The sequence below is a fragment of the Nipponia nippon genome, unplaced genomic scaffold (genome assembly GCF_047370975.1).
Source record: "Nipponia nippon isolate SJK-2023a ecotype South Korea unplaced genomic scaffold, ASM4737097v1 scaffold_4, whole genome shotgun sequence".
Classification (NCBI taxonomy): domain Eukaryota; kingdom Metazoa; phylum Chordata; class Aves; order Pelecaniformes; family Threskiornithidae; genus Nipponia; species Nipponia nippon.
Window position 1 is genome coordinate 13,139,916 of NW_028262358.1, and position 26,256 is coordinate 13,166,171.

The 26,256-nt window shown below is 45.1% G+C and overlaps 2 protein-coding genes across 12 annotated transcripts in view; one reads left to right on the top strand and one right to left on the bottom strand.

The window, feature by feature from the left end:
• The first annotated feature begins 100 nt into the window (after positions 1-100).
• On the top strand, positions 101-11,837 carry LOC104022129 (serine/arginine-rich splicing factor 7). Of its 8 annotated transcripts, XM_087775576.1 has the most exons (9): positions 641-794; positions 1,165-1,345; positions 1,491-1,667; positions 2,613-2,687; positions 2,812-2,913; positions 3,399-3,452; positions 5,844-5,888; positions 6,571-6,606; positions 7,411-7,724. In XM_087775576.1, exons 1-9 carry the CDS (start codon positions 773-775, stop codon positions 7,433-7,435), a joined length of 717 nt encoding a protein of 238 aa, XP_087631702.1. In that variant the 5' UTR covers positions 641-772; the 3' UTR covers positions 7,436-7,724. The 8 variants fall into 8 exon arrangements, 6 of the variants coding, with proteins under 6 accessions (XP_087631699.1, XP_087631700.1, XP_087631701.1 ...); XM_087775573.1 differs by lacking the exon at positions 1,165-1,345 and having other exon boundaries at positions 101-794; XM_087775579.1 differs by lacking the exon at positions 5,844-5,888.
• DHX57 (DExH-box helicase 57) overlaps positions 10,609-26,256 on the bottom strand; it is a 21,279-nt gene continuing 5,631 nt past the window's right edge. For 3 of the 4 annotated variants that reach the window (XM_087775560.1, XM_087775562.1, XM_087775564.1), the window contains 19 exons: positions 25,759-25,952; positions 25,501-25,622; positions 25,035-25,230; positions 24,137-24,261; positions 22,837-22,970; positions 22,102-22,156; positions 21,136-21,338; positions 20,014-20,130; positions 19,551-19,647; positions 18,062-18,235; positions 17,590-17,790; positions 16,508-16,784; positions 15,260-15,355; positions 15,077-15,160; positions 14,810-14,947; positions 13,928-14,002; positions 13,362-13,496; positions 12,126-12,326; positions 10,609-12,012 (listed from right to left, as the gene is read on the bottom strand). In XM_087775560.1, coding sequence (XP_087631686.1) covers positions 11,869-12,012; positions 12,126-12,326; positions 13,362-13,496; positions 13,928-14,002; positions 14,810-14,947; positions 15,077-15,160; positions 15,260-15,355; positions 16,508-16,784; positions 17,590-17,790; positions 18,062-18,235; positions 19,551-19,647; positions 20,014-20,130; positions 21,136-21,338; positions 22,102-22,156; positions 22,837-22,970; positions 24,137-24,261; positions 25,035-25,230; positions 25,501-25,622; positions 25,759-25,952 — 2,768 coding nt within the window. In that variant the 3' untranslated portion in view covers positions 10,609-11,868. The remainder of the gene's footprint in view (positions 12,013-12,125; positions 12,327-13,361; positions 13,497-13,927; positions 14,003-14,809; positions 14,948-15,076; positions 15,161-15,259; positions 15,356-16,507; positions 16,785-17,589; positions 17,791-18,061; positions 18,236-19,550; positions 19,648-20,013; positions 20,131-21,135; positions 21,339-22,101; positions 22,157-22,836; positions 22,971-24,136; positions 24,262-25,034; positions 25,231-25,500; positions 25,623-25,758; positions 25,953-26,256) is intronic. The other variant, XM_087775563.1, reaches the window with a different exon arrangement.

The following is a 26,256-nucleotide window of genomic DNA, read 5'->3' on the forward strand; positions in this document are numbered from 1 at the left end:
AGGTTCATGTCGATTTTTCTTAAAAATCCTCTACTGCACACATGCTCCTGTGTGTGTCTCCCTGAAAAGGTTGGTACGTGCCAACGCACGAACGCTTCAGCGGCCTGTCCGGCTGGGGGGATCGACCGGTGCCTGAACGGCGGGGCGCCCGAGGGGAGCTGGCAGGTATCCGGTGACAGAGCGAGCGTCAGGTCAAACCCCGCTCAAGAGATTTAAGGACAGCTTGAGAAGGCCTCGTTAGGAGGAGGGTCCTTCACCTCCAGCCTCAGCAGGGCCCGAAGCTCAGCTACCGGTCTCACGCGAGGGACGATGACCGGAATAAGCGGTTCCCGTCTCCTCTGCTCCCTCTCCGCGCCACCGCGCTGCGGGCAGGAGCTCGGGCGAGGGGCGGTTGTCTGTGCCCGAGGGGCCTCCCTGGCGACGTGGGCCGCGGGGGAGGCACCTGGCTGTGGCCACGACGGACGTGGGGCCCGCGCAGCGGGCGTGACCGGCCTCCCCGGTGGCACCCGCCGGGACGGCGCCGGCGGCAGCGGCTGCTCCCCGCCCTACCCTTGGCTCGGCCCCGCGCCGCGGTGCGCAGGCGCGCCCGCCCGCCGCCGCTCTCGCGAGACCGGCCCGCGCCCGAGGAGCGGGAGCAGGATCGTCCCGCCCCGTGTTGCCAAGCGACCAGGGCCCCGCCCCCCCGTGAGGCCGTCGGGGCGCGGCGCGCAGTCGCAGCGGCGGCTCCCTCTATATAAGGGTCGGTGGCGGGGCTCGGCCTGCAGCCGGGAAGATGTCGCGCTACGGGCGTTACGGTAGGGGGGATGGGGAGCCGGGGGCAGCGGGGGGTGGGGGCTGCGGGCTGCCGTTGGGGCTGGCGGCGTCCTTCGCGCGGCGCTGAGGCTGGGAGAAGGTGGCCGTTGCTTCGGGCTGTGAGAGAAGATGGGGCCGAGGAGGGTCGGGCCGGCGGAGAGCGGGCCCTGATGAGGGCAGGGGGAGGGAAAGCGCGGCAGCGGCGGGAGCGCACCAAGATGGAGGCGGTGTCAAAGATGGCGGCGCCTGCGGGCGGGGGGGGGGGAGGGGCGGCGGCGGCGCCGCGCGCGGCCTCGTGTCCAGCCGCGCCTGCGCGCTGCGGCCGCTGTGCGGGGCCGGGCGGGGGCCCTGACGCCGCGTCCCTCCCGGCAGAGACCAAGGTGTACGTGGGGAACCTGGGCACGGGCGCGGGCAAAGGCGAGCTGGAGAGAGCCTTCAGCTACTACGGGCCCCTGAGAACCGTCTGGATCGCGAGGAACCCGCCGGGGTTCGCCTTCGTGGAGTTTGAGGACCCGAGGGATGCTGAAGACGCTGTGCTCGGCCTCGACGGGAAGTATGTGCATGCCTAAAACCTCTGTGACTGCCCTGGCTGCAGTTTCTGACCTCCTCAGCCTGTACCAGTTATCGATATCCGTTCCGTGTGTAATGAGCAAAGGGAGAAAAGTGTTCCTGTAATTAACACATACAATGTCTTGCAGGATAATATGTGGCTCCAGGGTTAGAGTGGAAGTGTCGACAGGGATGCCTCGTCGCTCCCGTTATGACAGACCTCCTGCGCGGCGCCCCTTTGACCCTAACGACAGATGCTATGAGTGTGGTGAGAAAGGCCACTATGCTTATGATTGTCACCGCTATAGTCGCCGAAGGAGGAGCAGGTACGTGTGGGGCCGGAGTGGCTGGGTTGCTTCGCCAGTTCACTTTTGTGTAGCTCTTGTTGGAGAGAATGTTACACCAATTTTAACTCTTAATGTTGTAAGTCAACAGGTGTATATCACAATTTTTTTTTTTTTTTTTTTGCTAATACATATAAAATGTTACTATCTTAATAATCAACCTGGTCAAAACCTTTCAGGTTTCTTCGTTTGAGTCAGTCGCCTTGATTCAGAATGTCACGAGCCTTAAGATTTCATGCTGAGGCGCCTTGCAAATCCGACACTTAAGATCCTCCTAGACCTTGAGGTGATCAGCATAAGAGGCCAGATCCCCTCGAGCCATCTACACGTAGCTTCACCTTATTCTTTAAGGGCAGAAAATTTGAGACGGTGATCGCCGTAACAGTAAATTTGGCTTTCAATTGGGGCCCCCCTCCGGTTTAGAAAGAGGAACACCAGATTGACCACATTCCCACCTAGAAAAATCTTCTTGCGTCAATCAAGCCTCACCCTGGCTCATTGGGCTGTCAGTTTGATCGTCGTTAGATTGAAGAGAACACCTAGATGCAGCGATCGGCTATAGATACTTCTAGATCGTCTAGATCTGCTAGACCTTGGGCCAAAGAGGGTCGACCTGCAAACTTGCAAGGTTTATTTTAAATACGCATTACAGTGTTTTCTATTCTAATGTAATTCTGCAATGTAATTCAGCTTTTAACATTTTTCTAGGTAGTAAAATGCTCAAGATGAGTAGGCCCAGAGAGTTTTCCAACTGACAGATGCTAGTGGTGTGTTTTTGTTGGTTTGGTTTGTTTTTTTGGTTTTTTTTGGTTTTGTTTTTTTTTTTTTTCTTAGTTGTCTGAAATCAGTTTTGACTTCAGCAGGGCCTCACGTGCACCGATAGCTGCAGCTGTTTCCTGATACCTGTTTTCTCTAACCTAAAACCAGGTCCCGGTCGAGATCCCGTTCAAGGTCCCGAGGAAGAAGGTATTCTCGGTCACGCAGTCGGAGTCGCGGTAGGAGGTAGGGTTCTGGCTGTTGTGTTTTCATTCTTTTCCTTATTCCTCCCTCTAGTCCACTCCTTTCTGTAGTCCTTGAGAAAACTACTTTGCGGTAATCTTGGTTGTTTTTTCCCTTTGTTTTGTAGATCAAGGTCAGCTTCCTACCGCAGGTCCAGGTCAATCTCCCCTCGTAGGTATAGATCATTTTCACCCCGCAGATCTCGGTCTGGTTCTTTAAGGAGATCAAGGTATGTGTTTTCTGCTAAGCCCACAACATTGTTGAAGGGAACATAAGTGTTGGTGTTAACATTAAATTTATATTTTGCAGTCCGTGTGTTTGCGGGAACCTTTGTGGTGTTAAATCCCTGAGAGCTAATCTGAATGCTTTATTTGATGTTAAAAACTTAGGCATGTAATTTTGGAACTGCTGTTCCTGAGCTCTTTTTTTATACTGTACCAAAGTTACAGCCTTGGTCTATGGTTAAGGTTTCCTACTTCAGCTTCAAGGATACAGGGAGTAATTATGCTTAGTCGGCTAGGGTGGTGGGATTTCCGATGTGGATGGTAGTACTGGTCAAGTGTACTACAGCTTTCTAGTAATAAAAGTTACTTCCGCAAAACCAATGGTTCAACAAAATTCTCTGAAGTCAGTATTCCTTGACTTTTACGATACTATCTCAGCTGTATGAATCATGTAGTAGAAGTTGAGCTTTCACTGCTTCTTTTCCTCTAGATCCAGGTCCAGATCACGCTCAAGGTCCCGGTCTGTTGTATGGCCTCGAAGCAGGTAAGATACTTGTTTTAATTCAAACCCATAATAGTTTGGGGAGGGTTTTGGGTGTGGGTGTTTTGGTTTGGTCTTTTGGTTTTTTTTTTTTTTCCTTCACCAGGGGAGTTTGGCTGGAAGGGTTAGAAGGTTGTGCAGCATAGCAATATTCACACTTAATTTATGCCTTTTCACAGACTAAAGTAGTGATTGATTTCTTGTAATAAACATGAGTTTATTTTGGTCTGTGGCTACTATATATAGTCCATGTATATGTAGCCATAAACAAAGCATATATATATGCTTTAAGATCTGTGGAGAGAAGTTTTGAAAACAAGTTAATCCTTCGCATGTAGAGAATGCTTGACCTTGTGTCCTGCAGGAAATGCTGCTTAGGTTTTTCTTGGCATGTTTTTTTTTGTAAATCCCAAATGCTGGGGGAGGATATGTGTGGGGGAAAAAAGCAATGAGAAGGTCGCCACTTTTGGCTGAACTCTTGCTTACAGCTTTTCAGCTTTCTCAGTTCCAGTTCTGTGAGTTAGATCAAATTAAATTGCTGTAGTGCTAAGAACTACATTACATGGGGTAGGATGCTTGACTTCAGAGGTTTGGAGGGCTGAATGAACAGGACCATGAGTCCTAACGCCACAGGTAGTGTTTTGAAGGACTTACCTGACATGTAGCCCTGGCTTTGTGGATGTGGATGTTCTCCATGCTGAAGTGGAAGTTGACCAAAATGGGCATAGGGTGCTCCTGCATTATTTTCCTTCGTGCTAAGTCTTTGTTGGAAGAACGATGAAAGAGTAGGATAAAAATGCGCTGGGACATGAGAGCTGATAAGTGGGAAGAAGTTGTCATCTGTTTTGCATTAGAATGGGGGAAGAGAAATGTTTTTTAGGCGTCTGCCTGCTACTTTAGGACTTGCACATGGAGCCTTTAAGGGGATGATGATGATGATGATTACTAGAGCAGTCCTGACTTATTACTCATGCAGGCCTGTAATGCAGGAGATGACAAGCCAGGCTCAAATTGCATGCTGCTACGGTGGAAGAGTGGATACCGCTGATGTTGCTTGGAGACTTATAGTTCTGGGACAGTCATGTTCCTACATGAAAGACTTGAAATTTCTGAGGAATGCTGACTTTGCGTAGGTCTGCAATTGCAGTGGTGAGAAGTGGTAGTTCAGGACTGGAGTTTTATGTGAAAACTCCAGCCAGTGCTGGTCCTCTGCTCATACAGCAAAACTAGTACGTAACCAGTGCTGATTCTAGAGCTTTGGGTCTGCAGTCCTGCTTTGTTGCGGTGCCTCTTGGAAGGAGGATTTGCCAGCGGTTCTTGTAGTAAGATGATGCTCTTGTGTGCAGCCTTACTGTGTTTCTTAACAAAGGAAATCATGCTTGTGCTACAAAATACAAGTTCTGGGTAGTTGTGAGGAACTCCATCCTGTGTAACTGTGATACAGTAACAAAATTAACTGGTTATAGCGTTAGGAACTGTGACAAAGGGTGGCTCAGCATAGTGACCAGGAAGGTTTCAAAGCAGCGGCACGTAACTCACTAACTTCTGCCAACAGTGTCCACATATTTCTGTAAGTTAATACGCCAGCTAAAGGTGAATCTTGATTACCCTTTAAAAACAGTTCTGAGCAGAAATAGAATAAAAGTTTTCTTACTTGGCCAAGTCTGTTAAACAACGGACTGTCTTGAACACTGGGCTTTCTGATGTTCAGTAATACCATATGCCTGAATTCTGATACTCTAGGGGGACGAATATTTTCTAACAGCAAATACTTGAGCTGGTAAAGTAACATGATAAATGTGGGAAGAAAATCTCACTGTTTGAGTGGATTTTAATTCATAAGATGAACTGGGAATAGTTTACACATTAGTAACCAGATACTGAAAGCTGAAATGCTGTTTTCATTGGGATAACTGATGGAAAAGCTGTATTATACTTGAATTAGAAGTGGCATTGGGAACTTGATCTGAAGAATGCATCAGCTCTTCAGCACACATGCTTACCTGTGGCTGATTCCAGGCTCTTAGCATGCTATTCAGGGATTTTTTTAAGATGACACTTGATACTATTCTTCCCTTTACGGAAGGGATCCTTGCAGGTGGGGAGAAAGTCTGGGAGCCTGGTACAAGGTCTTCTGTTCTGTGAAAGTGGTAGCTGGAGCTTTGCTGGGGAGCTTCTTGTGCTTGTACTCTTGTCTTCTGATAAGTGGTGTCTCTGGAATAAGAGCTAAAGGATTCTCCTGCAATGTCACGAGAAAAGCCTGCAGCACCAGAGCCTTCCTCTCTGGGTGGTGATGCTATGTAGTATGAATTTGCTGTTGCTGGTTTAGCTAACTTTCATTGTATGTGCATGCCACTGGCTGCTTTGCTGAGCTTTATTTTTCTCCTGTTGTAGGTCTGGGTCCCATGGTAGATCTAAATCTGGCTTACCTGCTAAAAGGTGAGCGTATAAATACAAGTAGCACTCAGTATTTTTTTTTTTTTTTTTCATTATTCAAAATTTCTGCTTGGACCAGTATTTCAGTTGCATGTGGAAGAGTGGGTTGTTTTTTGGGTATTTTTTTGTTTGTTTGTTTGGGTTTTTTGGGTTGTTTTTTTTTTTTTAGTAACTGATTTTAAAATACTTTTCATACATTATTTTTATGTGTTTTTTTTTTTAATAGCTGATTTTTGTGGGACAGTAGGCAATTCTTCCAGAAGGATTGTGGATACAGGTTTTTGTTTAACTCATGATTGTGACAAAAAAGTATTTTTGACAGGATTTGGGGCATATCTTTCCCCACCTTTGTTCTCAACTGTCTGTAGTTCTCGGTCTTCCTGACTTTCCTCTACTTGATTCACTGCTCCTGCTTTGCAGGATTACTGTGATCATTTTATAGCTGCTTTGAAGCTGTGTGTTGCTCTTTTCCTGAGGGCTCCAGCTTTCAGCATTTTTCCTTCTCAACTGCAGCTTCTTGCTTAAAGTAATTAGGTGTACTTGCTATCAACAGCATTAAGGGTGATGTTGTTAAATACGTTAAAAGACATCAAACTTCTTACTGTTTTAAAATGGTCAAAAGTGGTTACTGAGTGTATGCAAGTTTACCACATTGTTTTTTGGTGGTTGGTTTTTTTTTTAACAGTCGCTCAAAGTCCAGATCACCATCTCCAAAGAGAAGGTAGGAATATCTTAAAATTGGAGTGTGCCATACAGTTACATAGAAGTAGTGTCTGGAGTGGTTGCTATAGAAGTTACCTTGTGCAAGGATAAAAGCTTAAAAGCTTTTTACTCGTCTTAATTTGTGAACTATGAAAAGATGGATTGTTATGGGCACTCAGAACTTCATGATAATAACTCTAAGGTAAGCTACTTTTAATGAAATTTTAAAGGACAACAGAAAATGTGGGCAAATGAGAATCAGCTATCCCAAAATTCCTGAGGAATTTAGAATCTGGGGAAGAAGTGAGTAATGTAAGGTAAGGAGCAAACCATGAATACATAGTAGGCTTAAATTCCTGCTGGTGGCTCCTCACAGCTGGCTCTCAGTCGCACAGCTGCCAAGTTTTGCAATGCACTGTGAAGTAAGAAGCAAGTTTTCCTATGTATCCAGAGAAGTATGTGCTGGAATTTATGTAGTCTGAGATAGTGCCTCATGGCTGGCCCTAAACTGAAACCGCGTAGGTTATGGCGAGTAAAAATTCCTCTGCACAGCTGGAGCGCAGGCTCCAAGGTACTTTCTGAGCAGGCTGGATGTCTCACCTAACTGTCGCAGCTGATGTCTCTTATTTTGCTTGCCCTTTTCAAGTTTAAAGCAGTTGTTACTTATAAAGGTGTAAAATACAATACTTTTCTTGTTATTCATGAACTGTAAACGAAGACAGTGTGGGGAGGGCTCCCAAGCAGAGGAAACCTGGGGTAGCATGCACAGTTTCTGTTGGGTTTGCTGTAAGAGTTCCTCTTAATCTTTTTCTTTCTCTTTTAGTCACTCACCATCAGGAAGCCCTTGAAGGAGTGCAAGTCCTGACAGAATGGATTCAAATTTAAAAAGTTTAAGAAGAAAATTTATTTTGTTTACATTATTATAAGGGATTTTGTGGTGTCTTTATAAATGTAAGGGCTTAGTCCTAGAAGGCTGTTTCTATTGACTAACAATTGGCATGAATCTGGATCTTTTAAAAGTCCTGTTAGTAGACTAATGCAAAACTCTTTTGTTGTGTTAACGTTCTGTGATCTGGAAATGTTGGGCTTTTTTTATTGGTGCGTTGAAATAAACTGTGCATTTCTAACTAAGAAATATTTTGTGATAACCCTGCTGTTTCTGTTAATATTCGGGTAGCTGGAGCAGGTCATGTGCCACTGTGGTGAAAAGCAGGAGGCGGGCTGTTAGAGGCACTTGTGAATTGAGCACAGCGCAGCAGCCCGTCAGCGGTGTTGTGCCCGTTGTGGGAGTTCATTCCTGCAGAGCACCAGTTAGAGTGAAGGGTTACCAGTACCAGCTGTCGTTCTTACTGTTTGGTCTTGAGTGTTATGGTGATCTGTACCTTGTGTTTTTATTTGCACCTCCTGAAAGCTCAGTGAAGCTGAAAACCTGGCTGGAGGTGCTTGTACGCTTGAGGATTTGACTTACAAAAATGTCTACAAAGGGCATTAACAGATGGAAAACCCAAGGAATGTGTGAAAACTGGTCTGTCTGTTCTGTTGATTAAAGGACCAGTGAACTTCTCACCTGAAGGTATTTGGAATACTTCTGGAATGTAAACTGTTGAAGTAAATATTTTTAGAAATCTTGTTTTATGTCCTGGTTGTCCAAATAGAACTACTTCTTTGTGATACTTATGATAAATTGGCAGTTCTGGTGCAGAAGATAATATATTTAGATACTCTTTTTAAGAAATCACAGCTTTTCTTACAGATTGAAGGTGACAAGCAGAACCTGCAGGTCACGTGTAAGTAGTAGTACATTGTGGGAATCAAGAGCTCACGTTACGCCTATCTGACCCGGTCGGCCTGGGCACATCTCCTTTGGCAGTAAAGCGTAAGCCAGGGACTCGCTGCTGTCCTGATCAGTTGTTGCTTTGGGAAACTGAATTGTAGTTTGCCCGTGTACAGATGGTCCCCATCTCACTGCAGACAGGTTCCTGAAGGATTTAGTATACGTATGATAAACGAGTGCAAGGTACGTGCCCGTTTGATTTGTCTTTGCAGCTGATAATGGCTACTTTCAGACTAGTAGGAAATCAGAGTGCCAGATGATTTTGACTTGAAAGTCTTCCTTATCGTATGTTCTGGCGTATATTGCCATGTCTGACTGGCCAGCGAGGAAGGATAATTCTCTTGGGGCTTCTAATTTGTCGGCAGGGGGTTGATGCTCTACTGTTAGGGTAGAGCACTGCAGCTGTGCAGGGGCACCCCACCCCACCCCAGGTTTTCAGATGAACTTTGGTCATTGTTGCTTTACCAGATGTCCAGGTATTAAAAGACTGATAATGGACCCCTATACACGACTCCACAAGGACTCTTCCTGTGTCCCGCAGCGTGCGTTTGTCTCGTCCCTCCTCTCCTGTCCTCCCTCTTCCCCATGTCTGTACATTTTAGTGGATTGGTGCTCGGTAGGACAAGCGTCTTTCCTTGCTGACGATGCTGCAATTAATACTTTGTTATAACCATAGTCCATAATAAGCTGCAGAAGAGGGAGCTGGAAGCACCAGCATTAAACTAGGGCGTCCCAAAAGCCATTGCTACACCCTGCTGAGGGGAGTATTTATGGGGTTCCCTACCCCATTGCATTTACAGCATCAATGGTAAAATTACCCCATGCAACAGTGCTTTTAAAGGGGGGGTAGCTGCTGCTTTTTTTACCTCTGTAGTGCTGGAGCAAGCCGACTCCACAATAAACCTGTAGACCAAAACTCTTCTAGCGATACCTTTCTTTTCAGTCTTTCCGCTCTATTGGAGTGTTACAAGAAAGGGTAGGTTGGGACTGCGTCCGTGTGCTCGGGGGTGGAGGGCTGGAAGGAGGGTTACTGGAGCAAGCTTTGGTCGGCAGCGGGAGGGAGGCAGCTCCCACGGGGAGCTGCTGCTGGGGGTGGGGGTGGCCCTTCTCATGCCTCACAGGGAGGCCCGTGGTCCTTAACAGCACTGCCGTGGCCTTCGGTGCTCGTCCTCTTGTTGGAGACAGTTGCGGCTGTACTGCGGAGGGCTTGCAGTGTGCTGCTGGGGAGCACAGCAGCCGAGCTCCAGCTCTGCCTCTGCTGTTCACCTGGTGGGGTTGGACTGGCTTTTCCTGTCTCAGTCATTTTGTAGTAGTTTATGCCTGCACTCTTAAGGGGAAAGGGAGCTGTTGCGTGGGCTGGCGGCACTGGTTTTGGGGGCTGAACGTATCTGCTGAAGGAGGCAAGTAATAAAACCACTGTGCCCAGTCCATGAAGCCAGGTTAGTGCACGTGCAGTCCCTGGGACGTCGGCCTGGTTTGGCGGTGGATGGGGCACTATTACGTAGAACCCTCCTAAAGTAACAGGTGGCCGTGCAGGGATGTGCTCACAGTTCAGCATCCACAGGCATCTTTTGATTGTATCCATTGACTTGTGCTTTGTTCCCTTCCCAGTCTTGCCCATTCTGCCACCGAGGCAAGGCACTAGGACATCTCACAAGTCCTCCCTCCAGCAGGGTGGATGCTACATCATCGCTGTCCTTGCCCTCGCCTTCACTTCAGGTAGCTCAGGTGGAATTTAGTCTGTACTTCGGGGAAGAGTCATACAGACCCTGCTTGAGCACTAGTTTCCATCCAACACACAGCACTCCCCGATGGTTGAGAAGTCATTTATTCAAGAGGATCCCACTTGGAAAGTGTACGGAAGTCTGAAGTGAAAACTGGAATCTGTTCCTATTTCACTCCGCAGCCAGCCTGAACAGAAACAGTATTTGCTTGCCCTTCCTGGCATGGCTGCCAGGCACACACAGAAGCAACACATGTATCCAACAGTCCCGCTTTGAACAGAGCTAATGGCTGACAACACACTCTGTAGGCATCTTTAATACCCTGCCCCAGGATTCCTAGGCCTTAACAGCTCTTCACTAAACCACAGAAAAAGAACCCAAGCATCCAGGTGTGCAGTTCCAGGAGAATGGGGCTGCCGTTGACCAACGTTAAGCCATGGGAGCAGTTCAGCCTTCTGCAGAGATCATTCTACTGCACTGGTATGTTGGGCTTGGTACTCCAGTCTTCTTCCTCGTGCAAGGGTGTGTTGCTGTGAAACTGCTTCTACAAACATGCAAGTGTGGTTTTTTTTTTTTTTTTTGAAAAATCAAACTAGTCCCCAAATGATGTGCCTCTGCTCGTCATTCCGCAGCCTGAAGGCTATTTCGAGGCAGGGCTGGTGGCAGAGGCAGTGTTTACTCTGGTTTTACTGTTACAGATGACAGCAAAGTTATTTCGCTTAAGGCACTTGCTATTATTTGCAATTGCTGGTACATCAAGCAGCTCAGCTGTAGCAATGCTCAGCAACATTGCTTAATTGCAGTGAAGGGACGAAGCAGTAGTTCATTATTACTGTGGCATTCCGCCACTCTTCTGTAGCAGTCCACGCCCCAGAGCAGGAGCTTGGCTAAAAGTGGGACTTTCTTCCAGCTGTGCGGGGTGGCAGGAGGACCACCACCTACCAGAGGAGCAATACCCCCCACCCAAGGATCCATTTTTAATGCACTACAGCAGTCCATCTCATCTGTCTTACTTTTTCACAGTGCAGGGGGTGCTGGAAAAGCCTGGCTTTCAGGGGAGACGTCCAGGTGCTCCTGCAGTTTTACACTGTAACCAGAACAGCCTGCGCTGATCCAACGTGTTACTCCAACTGATGCAGTACAGTCTCCTCGCCAGAGGACGCTCTCTAAATCCATTTCGGAACCCCTTGATGTGAATTCAAAAGGTGCTCACCTTTTTAAAGGCTTTGGGTTGAACCATAAGCAAATCAAGCCCTGGTCAGCCAAGACTGACTATCTCGGTGAAGTCTTGGCCAAAATGTAGAAGTGAGTTTAAACCAATTTGGGAGCAGCTTATGATGTCACATGCTGCCTCCAGACATTACTATTACAGGAAGCAGCTAGGTAGCAGGTATTTTTGTGACCAGAAAACACTATAGCCAGTGTATAGCCTCATGAAAAAACACTGCTTTCTGAATTGGAGGTTTCTGTCCCTCCTGGGAGCTTTGCCATTTACCCACTTCCCAGAGCGTACTGTAAGCCACCTTACTTTCAACAAGCAAGCTCTCTGCAAACAAAGAAAAACAAAACAAAACCAAACCCTGTCAATAGTAGAGTTGCCAACTTGGTCTTCCAGAGATCAGTGCCATGGTTTGGGACAACAAATACATCAAGACACTGATGTTACTTGGTCTGTTCTCAGGCAGTAGCAGACAGGAAGTCTTTATAGAAAGCTGTTCTCACGTTACTGCGTGGTCACAAGCTTTACAATCATACCGATGATCCGAGATCCACGGGGGCACATGCATAAATCCATGCTGGGATTCTTGATTTTATCCTGCAGCAGCTGGTCTAGTTCACAGCGCAGCTCTTTCACCAGCTCAGCCACCTAACGCGCATGGCAAAACACAGAGGTGAGTGTAAGGCTCGTGAAATGCATCTGCAGTCTAAACACAAGCACAGCTCTGCAGTATTCCCAGGATTATCCTTCCTTTTCCTTACCTGGTGAGAGGCAGCCACAAACCGTATCCACCCATCGTCAAGAGATATGACAAATTCTCCCTTCTGCAGCTGCATGTGAACCTGCCCGCCTCCGAGCAGGACCAGCGGGTACACTGACACCATACTGCAGTCTCGAATGAAGACGCGGCTGGTCTTGATTTTCTCGTGATACACCAGGTAGGGGCTCTCGAAGTGCCTAGTCTGGAACACGTACACAACAGCCCCGTTAAAGCGCCACATCTCTTCCTAACTGCTCAGGCGAAGGGCCGGCCTGCCTCTTCCTCACAGGCCTCCCCCGCCTCTTCTACGGCTGCAAAGGACAGCAAATGTGCCTAAAATGCACCTGCCTGACCGACAGACTCTCTCTGATGCGTAAGAGCTGCCAAGAACTTTGCCGGTTATCCCTTTGCTCCTTCCTGCTTTGCAGTGAGCATGTGAGACATCGGCTAATTCATCAGTGTTGCCTCAAGGCCCCCATTTCATGCTGAGGACATTTTCATGTGCGCGTTTGTTATGCTCTTTCAAAGCAAGAGTGACGAACAATTCAAAGCCTTTATAACCCAAATACGTGGTTAATGACTAAAAAACCCACTTTTTTAAAGCAAGTAATTTATATCCTGGAAAAGCAATGAATCATCAAATATGGAGACAGACTTCATGAGACAAGTATTACCACATATCATGGCAGAGAGAGAGGAGCTCTAAGAATTAGCTATTAAGCTGGAAAGGAAATTAACTTCAGAGTTTGAGGATTCATGAAGAAACAAACCAGAGTATGTCCCTGAACTATTTACCAATAAATAGTATTTCAGCTGAAGAGACAAAGCCTGGGCAGGGGCAGTGGGGAGAAGTCTATGCGTATGCAGGTACTAGACACGTGCATGCAATCTCAGTCAATGCTGAGGAAAAGCCAGGGGAGCACTGCAACTGCAACATCTTTCTGTGCAGCTTTGCAGACGCAGCTTAAGAAAACATGAACTGGGGGAGTTACTGCATCTGCTAATTCCACTCCAGAGGCTGGATGGAGTTCAACTGTGTGCCCAAGAGGACACTCAACTCAGGAACGCACCATTATTTACAACTCTTAACAGGAGACTGTTCAATCATGAAGATTTTTTTTTTAAACATCAATAGGGACCCTCACTGTAATCTCAACTGCTCAAGCAAAGGTGATTTCTTCCGTTAAAAAAAAAAAAAAAAAAAAGAGCATGCTTTGCAGAAAAAAAGATTCCTGACCTGATAATTCACAGATGAAGGGTGAATGTGAACATAACCATCATTTTTGGTAACAAACTTCAGCTCTTCTGCTTTTGGTTGCATTTTGACTGCTCCTGTACTGGTCTTCTGGTATTTGCCCTCTGGCTTTTTCACCTGTACGGTATGATAAAAAGTTATAAAAATCTGATGTATCAGAAAACCTTTTTAACTTATGTTTTAATTTTATCAAACCCAGAAATTCTCAAGTAGTAACGTGTTAGATCACCAGAGACAGATACTACAGTCTGGGTGCTGTCTAACCCTGACTGTTGATTTGTGACCTCAGCCTTCTAAAAAGCTGTAATTAAAGTAGCTGCTTAAGAACATTTGCTGCTGGCTTCTGTGTGACGCCAAAATCAGCCTGCAGGAACAGCAGCAGTCTCAAGCAATACAGATGGGAGCTCAGCTGCCTGGCTCTAACACAATAAGCAGCAAGCTTTGGCAACCTAAGCCAGGCTCAAGGCTGCCACAATCAGCCCAGACCGAAAGCAGGCCATGTGGATGTGCTAGACAGCAGAAGGAAAAATGAAAAAGCATTCCTTTACCTGGACAACATTGGGATACAGTGCAGCACACAGCATAGCTGAGATCAGCTTGATGTTCTCTGCATTCGAATTTGCCTGTGAAATTAATGCATGCGTTGTTAGGTATTCTACAGGTAAGACTATAAAGGTACAGCCCTGCTTCTGGAACGACTGAATTCCTGAAACTTTTATAGGTTTACTTTTATAGGGGAGGCCCAGTTACTGCTCCTAAGGTCTCAGGCTAGACCTGCGCTGTGCTCCCCCCACTATCAATGGCGCAAATTGGCCGCCAACGATCTTGATGCAATTAGTGCCAAACCTAATTGTTCCCTAATGCCTGGCTACAAAGTGGCTTGCCCCTGACAGAAAGCAAGCGCAAGTTGTCCCAATGCACAGTGAGACCCTACAACTACCAAACCCTTGTCACCTCATCACGTAGCCCTGGAAGATCTCTGGCTCCAGAGGTATTGCTTTCTGAAGATAGTCCGCAATGCTGAAATATTTCACTGCCTGCTCTGTAACATAATTCTGTTCCTGAAATAAGGTTGGCACTAATCCCAACATTCAGGCCAGGTCATGAGCCAGACCCGCTCCTTTCCACCGCTTCCTCACTTCTAACATGTCGTCTGCAGTGTTTCACTGTCTCAAAGGAGCAGGTTTCAGCTCACTTCCACATCTGGGTCTGTTCTTCCTGGGCACGTAAGGCCTCATGCAATCAAGGCTAGTACCAGCACGTACGACGTACAGGGAGGACGAACAGAGCAGGTAGGAGGTGACTGTTGCCAGTGTGAGACTACAAAGCCAGGCTGTGGCAAGAAGCCCACCAGTCTAGAGCCCACCTGGCACCCAGGTCAAAGAAAAAACTGCAGCATCATTTTGGAGCACGGAAATGCTGTGAATTACCTCTTCTCCTGTGGCATCCAACACGCCATCGCCTCCTTGGGACCACTTCTTCTCAATGTCCCTGGCTCTTAATCCCTCCTTCACAAAGCCAATGTCAGAAAGCAGTTCTGTGAATTGCCGTTTCAGACTGGCAATTTCCTACAAACAGACAAAGGGCCGTGATGGGTGCCGGACAGAGGGAGGGGAGTCTTCGCCAGTTGCTTATTTTCATCACTAGGACTCTGCCAGTGTCTCAGTCCCTGTGCAAGGCCACAAAAACTGACTTACCTGAAGAACTCTTCCTGACAGAAAGTTCTCCCTGCAGTAGTTGTAGCTTGCCTGAGAGCCCTCTTTGATACTCAAACGCCATCCCTAATTGGGAGGATGGGAGGAAACCTTTAATAAAATATTTCAGCTTGAATTTCAAGCACATCACAAACCTCTGAGAGAGGCTACTGAATTTCAGCTCACCTTGTAGGCCTGGAGAAGAGCCAGGTAGTCGCTGTTTCCTACTGCAAACTCCAACTTCTTTTTGTTTGCTTCTTCCCTTTTATCCCATGGTGACACCTAGATAGGCAGTAACAGATTAAGCGTGTTCTTCCCCTCACAACTTAGACAAGCCATTGCGAGAGCTGCATGGCACGTAATCTTTGGTATTTTCACAGCAGCTCACAGGTCAGAAGGCAAGTTTTCCCCATGGGTAACAAAATAGGAGACATCCAAAAATGCCTAGTCAACAGCAGAGCACCTAAGCCCATTGCCCTATCTAACCACAAGAGATCCCAAGGTAAATTTGTGATTGACCAGCTCACAGAAAATATTTCATTTTGGGCAGACCTCTCTGCAGCTGCAGAATGCCAAGATCCATGAAAAACACCCTCTGACAAATCTTAGCAAGTTAGTGGAGATGAAGCTCAAATGAGAATGCCTATAATATAGAAGAGCACAGCAAGCCTAAAATCCACTTGGGTTTGAGAGAGAGAGAAGGCAATAGTAACTCGGGACATTCAAAAAGCTGAATATGTTATTCTATATCAGCATATAGAAACTTATAGCGCTTGAAGTCAAAATGCTGTAGAAAATGCCCAGTAAGCCTATGGAAAACAACAGGCAATTAAATAACTAGGACAATCTATTTCCAATTCTTTCACAACTATCCTCAATGCAAACTATTTGCACTACTGACGATAGCAACCAAAACTTCAAGAAAGTCTGACTTTTCATGCAAGTTTGTGCCTTAACAACAGTAAGAGCACCTGTAAGTACAGCAGCTGATTCAAAAGACCAAAGTGAAAGTGAAAACACAAACTGAGGTCCAAACTGAACTCTGCACTGACAGCTCAGACATGTCAACTTCATCATTATCACTGTTCCGTAATTATTTCTAACTGCTTCTTATATTACCATTCATTTTCAATTTTTACACCAAATTTCGCCAAAATAGACTGGCTGTACTTCTTAGTTCAAATTAAAACTAATATCTACTCTGTTTCTACTGTTCACTCATAATACAAATAACATTCTTGTCGCTGCTGCATGGTTTTGGTCTTCTGCTTATAACTGGACGTTTTTAATGAGCACAGCATTAACATATAAACAACGTAGGCTAAAGAAGAGAATTACAATACTCAAGTGTAGTATGCTGCAAGTTACAACAGCGTTTTGCTGCTGCATGAAAACACCGCTTTCAAAGCGGGATACACGGTTAAGAATACTTACAAAAGGTGACTTAAAGGCCAGGCTGGCTGCTATAGTTAGTGCAGGATCCAGGCAGCGGAAGATGGTGCCAAACAGCATTAGCTTGCCAATCCTGACATCAACAGGCAGAGAAGCCAAGTGATATCCCAGAGGGGTGAGCTTTTCATCTGGAGTTAACGCTCCCAGGTCTTGTAGTCGCAGCTTTGATGCTCGCAAAGACTCAGTTCTAGGGGGCTCAATTAGTCGTGATAAGACAGAGTGAAGACTCTGTGCAGAAAACATCTCCAGAATCTTAATTCTTAAGGAGAGAAAAAAAATTTAAAAAGAAAAAAGAAAGAAAAAAAAGCAGCTTAGTTCTATACACAGGACAAAAAAGCAAGCTTTTTATAAAGACAAAACAAAAAACCAACAGAAAACATGCTTCAAGAACATGCTCCCTAGAAGAGGGCCTGTAACGCACATTTCAAGTCAGGAAGCAATGTGAAATAATAGCTGAGGGGCAGTGTACCTCATCCAGCCTCACAGAGTCCGTAAGAACAGACTCCTATTTAGCACACTAGGGTTTAAAATAAAGTTTTTACTGTAAAAAAATAATTTGTGTTGTTTCGTTTCCTTTTTGTACAAAGAGGTGTACAGTGTGCAGCAGGCATGGGGGGGCCTCTTCATTTAGTCTTTGCGTGATCGTGGTGCTTGATCCAGGTCGTGGCTTTACTGCGCTATGCTGCACAGAAACACCGCAGGAGAGTTTACAGCGTGAAGGGACAAACATCTACCATGGGTCTGGAGTACAGAAATGCAACTGTCTTCTCTGGTGATGAGAGATCTGAGAGACGTATCTTTTTCCTAGGATCAGATGAGAGCTAAGGAATGTGAAGAAGGACAAGGAGAATTGGTGGAGGGTGTGATTGGGGGAGCTCTGGATGCAGAGGCAATGTGATAGTAAGATCAAAGAGCTTTAGATGTCCAGAGCAAGTTTCTTGGTTTCACGACGGGTGAGAAAACACTGAGGAAACTAAACACCTTCGTAATGACATTCCAGGTGCTCCCCTCAGTGGAGGAAGGACATTCTGCATTTATCAGGCAACACAAGAACAACAGCTCACCTTAGACAAAGCTGCTCCAAGGGCACTCTTTGTATTTCTGGTAACTGCTGTTTTATAAGCTGATGGTTATAGTGATGGCTACTGAAAAGATGAAAGCAGACGCCTGAGGCTACACGGCCTGCTCGCCCTTTCCTTTGCAGAGCGTTGGCCTTGGACACAAATGTGTCTTCCAGACTTTCCATTCCTTTGCTTGGGTCGTATCTACAGGAGAGCAAGAAACAGGCTTATATGCACGAGTGCAGAGTGAACAGGCTGGAGGTCAAGCAGGCAGCTGCTGCCAACTTCTGTACGGACACAATTCCCACCCCTGCAGCTGGATCTGAATCTAGACTGGCTTCCTCCACCTTGCAGCAGCTTTCTGCAGATCAAGTTCCTTCAAGTTTTTCCCAGCTCTTTGGAAAGCTAAAGTATGCAGCTTAAGGCATGGAGCAGTTTCCCAGATCACAAAGCCCTGAGGAATGAATACCAGTACCTTTTCTCTTTCATTTTTCCAGAATCAATCACATAGACCACATCATCAATGGTGACAGATGTTTCTGCAATGTTTGTAGAGATGATGATTTTGATAACTCCTGCAGGAGGCCTGAGGAACACAGACTGCTGCTCTTCACTGGACAGTGAAGAATGAAGTGGATAAACAACACACCTGGAAGGACAATATGACAGCATGCTCAGTGCATCTCCAGCCTTTTCCCTCTTGGGAACAATCTGCCTGCACACACTTTTGCCTCACTAGTACTGGACACTGCCCACAGCCATTCAAAGCAATACAAAGCCAGTAAACCTCTCTGCTATATCACCTTTAAGACACAGAATCACAGAATCATTTAGGCTGGAAAAGACCTTGAAGATCATCAAGTCCAACCGTTAACCCAGGACTGCCAAGTCCACCACTAAACCATGTCCCTAAGCACCACATCTACCCATCTTTCAAATACCTCCAGGGATGGGGACTCAACCACTTCCTTGGGCAGCCTGGTCCAGTGCCTGACTGCCCTTCCAGTGAAGACGTTTTTCCTAATATCCAATCTAACCCTCCCCCTGGCACAACTTGAGGCCATTTCCTCTCGTCCGATCGCTTGTTACTTGGGAGGAGAGACCGACCTCCATCTCACTACAGCCTCCTTTCAGGTAGTTGTAGAGAGCGCTAAGGTCTCCTCTCAGCCTCCTCTTCTCCAGGCTAAACAACCCCAGTTCCCTCAGCCGCTCATTGTAAGACATGCTCCAGACCCTTCACCAGCTTCGTTGCCCTTCTCTGGCCATACTCCAGCACCTTGATGTCCTTCTTGCAGTGAGGGGCCCAAAACTGAACACAGTACTCGAGGTGCGGCCTCACCAGTGCCGAGTACAAAGGGACAATCACTTCCCTGGTCCTGCTGGCCACACTGTTCCTGGTACATGTTCTAAGGGAAGGTGGAGAAGTTTACAGAAGGGACAGGTCTCAGAATAGAGTTGAGCAAAAATTCTGCCTCTTTTGAAGAGTCTAGAATCTGCCATTTATAATGCCAGACTGGAAGAAATCACTCCAGCTAACCTTGCCATGGGCATCTGTGTAAGAACTGTTTAGTCAAGGAGATCCAATTACATCTCCATGTAACAATCTAAGGCCGAATGCAACCACAACTGAATGTGCCTCAGCAAACATTCTGAAACAGAACAAGGGCCGAGGTGAAGTTTTCAACAGTCCACTGGATCAGGTAGAGCACAAAATGGAGAACACTCATCACTAGGATCTCCGAGAACTTCAACAACTAACCTTCCTGAGGAGAAAAAACAAAAAGACCAAGCCAACAAGACAGTAGAAAAGGAATTACCCTGACTGGAGTCAAGACCTTCATATCACAAACTGTCTCACACATTTAATAACCTTTATTTGACCCTGGATAAAAGCAGGCTTTATGCAGGAAGCTACTCTTTATTTATAGGTAAAGACCAATAGTTTTGGAGCTTTTCTGCCTTACCTCTTGCTGTGCCTGTTATTAAAAAGAGCATTAGACTGGAGCTGCTCATAAAGCATCTTGATTTCTGCTAGACCAGGCAAAAATATCAACACAGCACCTATATACATAGATTTAAAAAAGAAAAAAAAAATTAAAAAAATCACTCAACAGAAAGGACAGCATGGTCTTTTATCAATGTGCAGAAGGCCCAAGTCAAAACTCCAGCTCTGTTTTGCAATTATTGTACAAAAAACGCACAGGCTGCAATGGTCCCTCACCAAAGACTTTCCAAAGTAGAAAATTCTCTCACCTTCCCCATCCCATGTAGGTCAGGGGCTTTGTTACTCAGCTAGAACTTTATTTTTTTAAAAAATAGTCAGTAACTACCGGAACTTTGCATGCAAAACATTAGCTTTGGGCTGTCTATAAGCGCACAGCCTCTATGGATCTACTTTTGTTTCTCTCTCAAGGACAATGAAATTACCTGGGGGGTATGAATGTCTGCCAGCAACTATCCACTCCAACAAGGCTTCAATTAGTTCCAGATTAACTTTGTCCAAGTCCATGACAGACATTGTTTTCAACACTGTCTTGTTAACCCCTGGGGAAAAAGAAATAAAACACATAGTAAGTCCATCTCTTGTAAAAAACATCTGCTGGATACGTTGAACCAGCCTGGCTGCACAACCAACCACACCTTGGTTTAAACAGCATCTGGCTTAGACCAGACAGAGGTAGCTCAGTAAGTGACTCAATGTGTCACATTCCCCTTTCCATGCTCTTCCCTTCCTTTCTCATGCATTACTGGGGCTCACGGCTGCTGCGTGCACAGCCTAGACCAGGATTCATCTACTAGCAGAACAATATACGCACATACTAGTGGTAAGAGGAGCCGAAAGCCTTCATAAGACCACTTACCCAGGACTACCTTCTCAAGCTCTCCCTTCCAGTGTTTCTTACACCAACTCAAAAAGACACTCAGATTCCGTTACTCTTCTGAACTGGGAACTGTCTAGCAGGAATCTGAAGCAATGGCTCTCAGTACCACTGGGGATCTCACCAGAAGGGTGCACAGGGAGGAACTCTTCAGGACTAAGCACAAGGAGGATTTTGATGATGATAGAGTGGGAAGTTCATGGAAAGGTCTGCCTCTCTTATTAAGCCATTCACAGAGTGACTTAATTTCTCAAGGAAGGCTTGTCATGCTGAAGTGACCTCCTTGAAGTGGGCAGATACATGCTGTGTTTTAAGTAAAGCTGCTCCAGCAAGAACAGATACAGAGAAGAAAGTGGCATTAAGAAGGCATCTGAAAAGGGATGGAAAGAGATAGTAGCTGAAAACTGTCCATTTTCAAATGCTGCGAACTGTTTTCAGCCAAGATGTTTGTTCTAGTTTAAGAGAACAAGGGGTTACCTGTTTGTTTGTTTGTTTGTTTTTAAGCTGGCAGGAGGTTTCTTATCTCATCTAGAAGTATGACCTGCTTAACTTCACAAGTACAAAACTCTCAATTATATACATGCATTCAACATACAATATTATATGCTAACATACCATGTTGGCTGGCAAATGTCATATGCCAATTTATTAGATTTAAGAAGGAGCTCACCTTTATATCGTGTAAGGAGCTGCTTCAGAGTTAATTTTTGGTCTGGGTCTGAATCTCTGACAACTGTGTCAGTGCTTTCCAGAATGCCAGCACGTCTCAGGTCCTCCTCTACTTCTTCAAATGCAGTCCTTTTGTGTCTTTCATTCTGTTTGTTTTCTTGCTTTGTCTTGCGCCTGTAGGGACTACTGTCCTCTAAAACATACCTGACCAGCAGAAGAACATTTAGTGGCATGGAAAGAAGCCTAACAGTCTCCTTCTAATAATTAGCTACAGAGATAGAGTATCAAAAGTATTTTTATATAAATCTGAGAGAAACTTTGTATAAGCGGGTTGCAAAGCCATAGACAGTCAAGGTGTCCTTCCATACTGGGATGTTAGTCTTTTAAAAGCTGTGATGTGAAAGACTGGGACTGCAAACTTGATCTTGACAGCTAAGTGGGCAGCTCAGAGCAACAATCCACAAGTAATTTACAATAGCTGATCAATTTACTGTCTGGAATATCTGAGCTGCTGTGACTCTCCAGTAACTACAAATGGGAACAGGAACCTGGTACGTGAGCTGCAAGATAGGGCTTACAAAACCAAATTGTTCAGCACCCTGCATTTTTCACCTTCAGTGCCGAAATCTACCTTCACATTTCTTTTGCTTGCCAATGTCTAGCCACTACTGAAACAAGTAAAGCACAAGCACTGACAAACTCTTCATGGCAAAGCTCACCTTTTCTTGAGTACTTATGTGGTATCTAATGTAGACAGGCTTGTTTTGGCATGAGATCCTAGACCCTGCTGCAGTATAAGAAGTATGGTTTAAAGTCAGTGCTTTAGAAGAACTCTAAGACTGCAGGTGATGGGGGAGATTTGAGAGGATTTAATTTTTAAGTCTAGGCACAGAACTACTGCAATCTCAAGGTCAATAGTGCAACCTCAAGGGCCAAATACATCTGAGAATGTTTGGCAATTTCATACCTTGTCATTGCAATCACATCTTCCAGAAAAAACTGATCTACAGGAAACGTTCGACCTAAAAGGAAACATGACAATAAATCTACGTGCCACACAACATGCAGAAAAGAGGAAAAAGACAGAAGCTGGTTATCATTTCACACAGGTCATTATGTCATGCACTGGCTTCACAGCTCTCATCTATACTGCACTCTTCAACACGATTTAGGACAAACAGTGGATGTTTTCCAAGCATGGTTTGGCAACGTGCACTTACACAGTCAGAGAAGGGCTGATAGGCTTATGGGAACATATCCATGAGGCCCACGTGTTTCTGTCATGCTCCATGTAGTAACTTAGCAATTTAAAAGGCACATTTGGCTAAATGTGTACACATCCAGCTGGATCCTCTCACTGCTTCTTTTTCACAAGGACAGAGAAGAGTCTTCAGCTGTGGTGAAACTAGCTCAGGGAACCATGTCATGCACGTCATGTCATTTTTGTCTTTTGGGGAAGGAAATTCTGCTGGTATAGAGACAGCACAAAAAAGGCTCCATTTCCAAGTCTTCTCTCTCCTAAATCTCATTGGTCTTTCCTTCTAAGCCCTTGGAATCATAGTTCTTGTATAAATCCTCATCTTGCCACTTTACAAATTAGCCCCTTGCACTTGTATTGAGAAACACTTTGCAAGCAGAAATACCGAAAACAAACCCCTAAAGCAATGAATGTGACAAGATAATAAAAATGAATAGTTTTCACCTGGTATGTTAATAATTGGACAGGAGTGAAAGTATTGAGAAAAAAGCTCTGCATTCAAGGTGGCACTCATTAGTATAATGCGTAGGTCTGGCCTCTGAACCATTATATCCTTCAAAACGAGCAGCAAGAAGTCACTGAAGAAAATAAACAAAAAGACACTTGAATTTCTTCAGTGTTAACTTTCAGAGTCTCTTTTTTTCTCCCCATTCTCTCCACCTTCCTGGTGTTTTCAATAGCACAGCAATACCATCACAGAAGCATGAGCTTACCAGAATGGCTGGAGGCTAATAATGCAGTAAATTAATGGAAGGCAAACTGCTTACTTTTTGGGTGTCAGGATTACTTGGCAAATTCATTTAAGCAACAAAAAGCTCTAGCTACGTTATAAACTAATTACATTCATGACAACACAAGAACATTAGATAACAAATTAACTCAAAGTAGCAAATGAGTCCCTTTTTGCTCCTCTTCCTCACTGGAAGAGTTATTCAAACTTACCCACTCTTCCCTGCTCACTGTATTCTTCCCTACATTATTTATAGCTTTTGCGACATGCCTACAAGACTGGCTTGAAGTGATTTTATATGAGGAGGAAGAAGAATCCTTGAGAGATACAAGCCCTTTTATGAGGCTAAGATATAATCTGAGCTGTAGAATAACAGGTCACAGTCAAAGCCTCCTGGAAACCCATTGCATTGCAGTGTTTCACAAGGAAAACATCAAAGAAAAGGATCCTTGCCCCTTAGTTTACAAAGATACTGACAGACATTATCTTTTGCCTGGCATCAGCAGGTAAGTGGGGTAAAACTGCAGGAGGCTGGAGCAGGATAGGATGAGACTGTCTAGAACTAGTAAAATCTATAGACTGGAAGAAAACACCAACACTTGTCCCTTGCAGGTGCTCTGCTGAAGCCTGCATCAGGAGAAATAATTCCCAAAAGCGCATGTGAAGAATTAGGGTATTTGATAAACGCAGAAACAAGGGAAAAATAAGAACCAGACAACTGTGGTTAAAAAGTTACTTAGCCCTCCAGCCCCATTCACAACCTCTTTTCAACATCACTGCAATGTGATGGCAGATTGGAGGCACAGAAATTTAAGAGAGACGTGCTTTCTTTGCAAGCTGCTGCAACACAATTTCCTGCTGCTCAAAGACAAAAACCTAAACCCAGACTCCTTCCACCATCCCACGTGACCGCCACAGGATTAACAAGTCTGACTTCAGTTACTTGCACCTGAGTCACCTTTACCCTTCCGACTATGTTTCTTCATTTTGCTTATGGGATAAGAGATTATTTACCTTTCTTCTGTTCTTTCGTGAACTTCATCAACAATAACATGTGTGATTCCCTGCAAAGTCAGATCTCCTTCCAGCCTTCTCAAGAGCACACCAGTAGTGCAGTACAAGAGTCTGGTAGCTGAGGACTTGAATAGCAAGACAAAGCATTCAGTTGACTTTGTGCAACTTAACATAGTGCAAAGAGAATATGTGTTGCTGTAAAGCATTTGGTTTCAGCTGAGCGCCAGGTTTGACAGAAAGGGAACAAGCAATCCCTGCTGGAAACAGGCTGAATGATTTTTCTTTCTTGATTAAAACTTAAGAGCATCTGCTTCTTACCAACAAGCACTGCTAACTATAAGGCGTAAACAAAAAATGCGAACTGTTTTTCCTGTGGAATTTGCTTTCTGATAAACAACTGAGATCTCTGTCCCTAGAAAGATTTAGTGAATCTCTTTTTTAACATAGTTCTTGGAAAATGCAATCAGCTGCAACATAGACAAAATTTCACTTCCAAGACAACAGTTTGAATTCAACCCCCGCTTCTGGCTGACCGAAGCTGCTCCCTTCAGTCTCCACTTGGGAGACAAATGGAAATGGAGACAAGTGGAAATGAAGTCAGTACCCTTCCAGAGGAGAGAAGTATAACTCATACTCTCAGACCCCTTCACCCATCTCAACAGAAAGTAAAACAACAATACAAGACATAGTACTGCACTCTCATTCTGTAAAGTGGACTGTGCGACTTGAGATGAAATAAAATACAGAATATATTTCATAATATAAAATAAAATATAGGTGATACAGACTTGCTTATCTCACTATATGGCAGATATAGGGCAGAGATTCTGTATGCCAGAGAAGCGCTAAGCACATTTTAATAGAACTAAATGAAAACCAACAAGCAAAGCATATATACCTTTACACTTTCTAGACGGATCTGATATCCAACAGTGAGTCCAATCCTTTCTGTTCTTTCTTTGGCTACACGTTCAGCCACAGAAATGGCAGAGATCCTGCGAGGCTGAGTGCAGATGATGTTTGCAACTCTACTTGGAGATCCTTGCAATGAAGCATCCAAAATAAACTGAGGAATCTGAGTGGTTTTCCCACATCTGCATGACAAAATCAGGGATTACTTAAAAAAAAAAAACCAACAAACACAAACCCAACACCTTCCATCCATGTAAATTAAGATAACTGCATTCCACTTGAAATTTGCTTTGTTTCATTAGTGTCATCCTTCACATGAAGTTCACCTAGGACTGCTGTCACTGGTCACAGATAGATCATGTCCCTCATCTTTTCAGAACAGGGATACACATTTCACATTTTTCTGTGTATACTTTGATACATAAAGTCTGTATGTGCAATCACACTCTTACCCTGTCATGCCGCTCACAACAAGAACTTGGTGGCTCTTCAGCAAATCAAGAATAGTTTCTCTCTCCTGCCATGCAGGGAGCTTCTGTCTTTCATACAACATGGACTGGAAGTGCCTAGAAGACTGGTGCACAAAAACAGACAGCATGGCAGTAAGAACACTGCTGGAATGGAACAGAACTATTTGAAACAGCAGCCTGTGGCTTAAGTATTTATTTTGTCTAAAGTAAGCATGAAAACATATGTTCTGTACATTATACCTTTTTCAGCCGAAACTGCGTGCAGATTTTAACATTTTCGTTATACAGAGACTTTGCCTGCACATCATACTTTTTGGAAAGCTTTTTCTTGAGGTTCACGTAACTCTCATTCTCCACAACAACTTGTTCAGGCTCATCTTCCTCCTCCTCTTCTGCCACCCCCTCTTCTTCCTGAGGCTCTGACACTGCTGAGGCTTGAGACAGAGAATGTACAGTTAGGTATTCTTGTTACTAAGGAACAGGACCTCATCAGCACTGCAGAAAAGAGACACATGTTCCAGGAGCATTCTCAACAAAGAACCTTGTTTGACTGGAGCTGAGGGCCTGCAGGACTGTTTTTGATGTGCATTTAGTCCTACGCTACCAGCAAACCTCCCCTCACCCCATCAAACCAACCACAACTTCTCCAGCTCCAACCCACTTGTCAGTACCCCTGCACCAGCTGTGCTCTGCAACACCGTGATTTGGCGGCCACATGATGAACCAGACTGGTATGGG

Bases quoted from the DNA above. Each gene is read 5' to 3' on its own strand.
- LOC104022129 (XM_087775573.1), top strand. From the start codon at position 310: ATGACCGGAATAAGCGGTTCCCGTCTCCTCTGCTCCCTCTCCGCGCCA. The intron at 795-1,490 runs GTAGGGGGGATG...AATGTCTTGCAG, and splicing joins GTCGCGCTACGGGCGTTACG to GATAATATGTGGCTCCAGGG. The intron at 2,688-2,811 runs GTAGGGTTCTGG...TTTGTTTTGTAG, and splicing joins AGTCGGAGTCGCGGTAGGAG to ATCAAGGTCAGCTTCCTACC.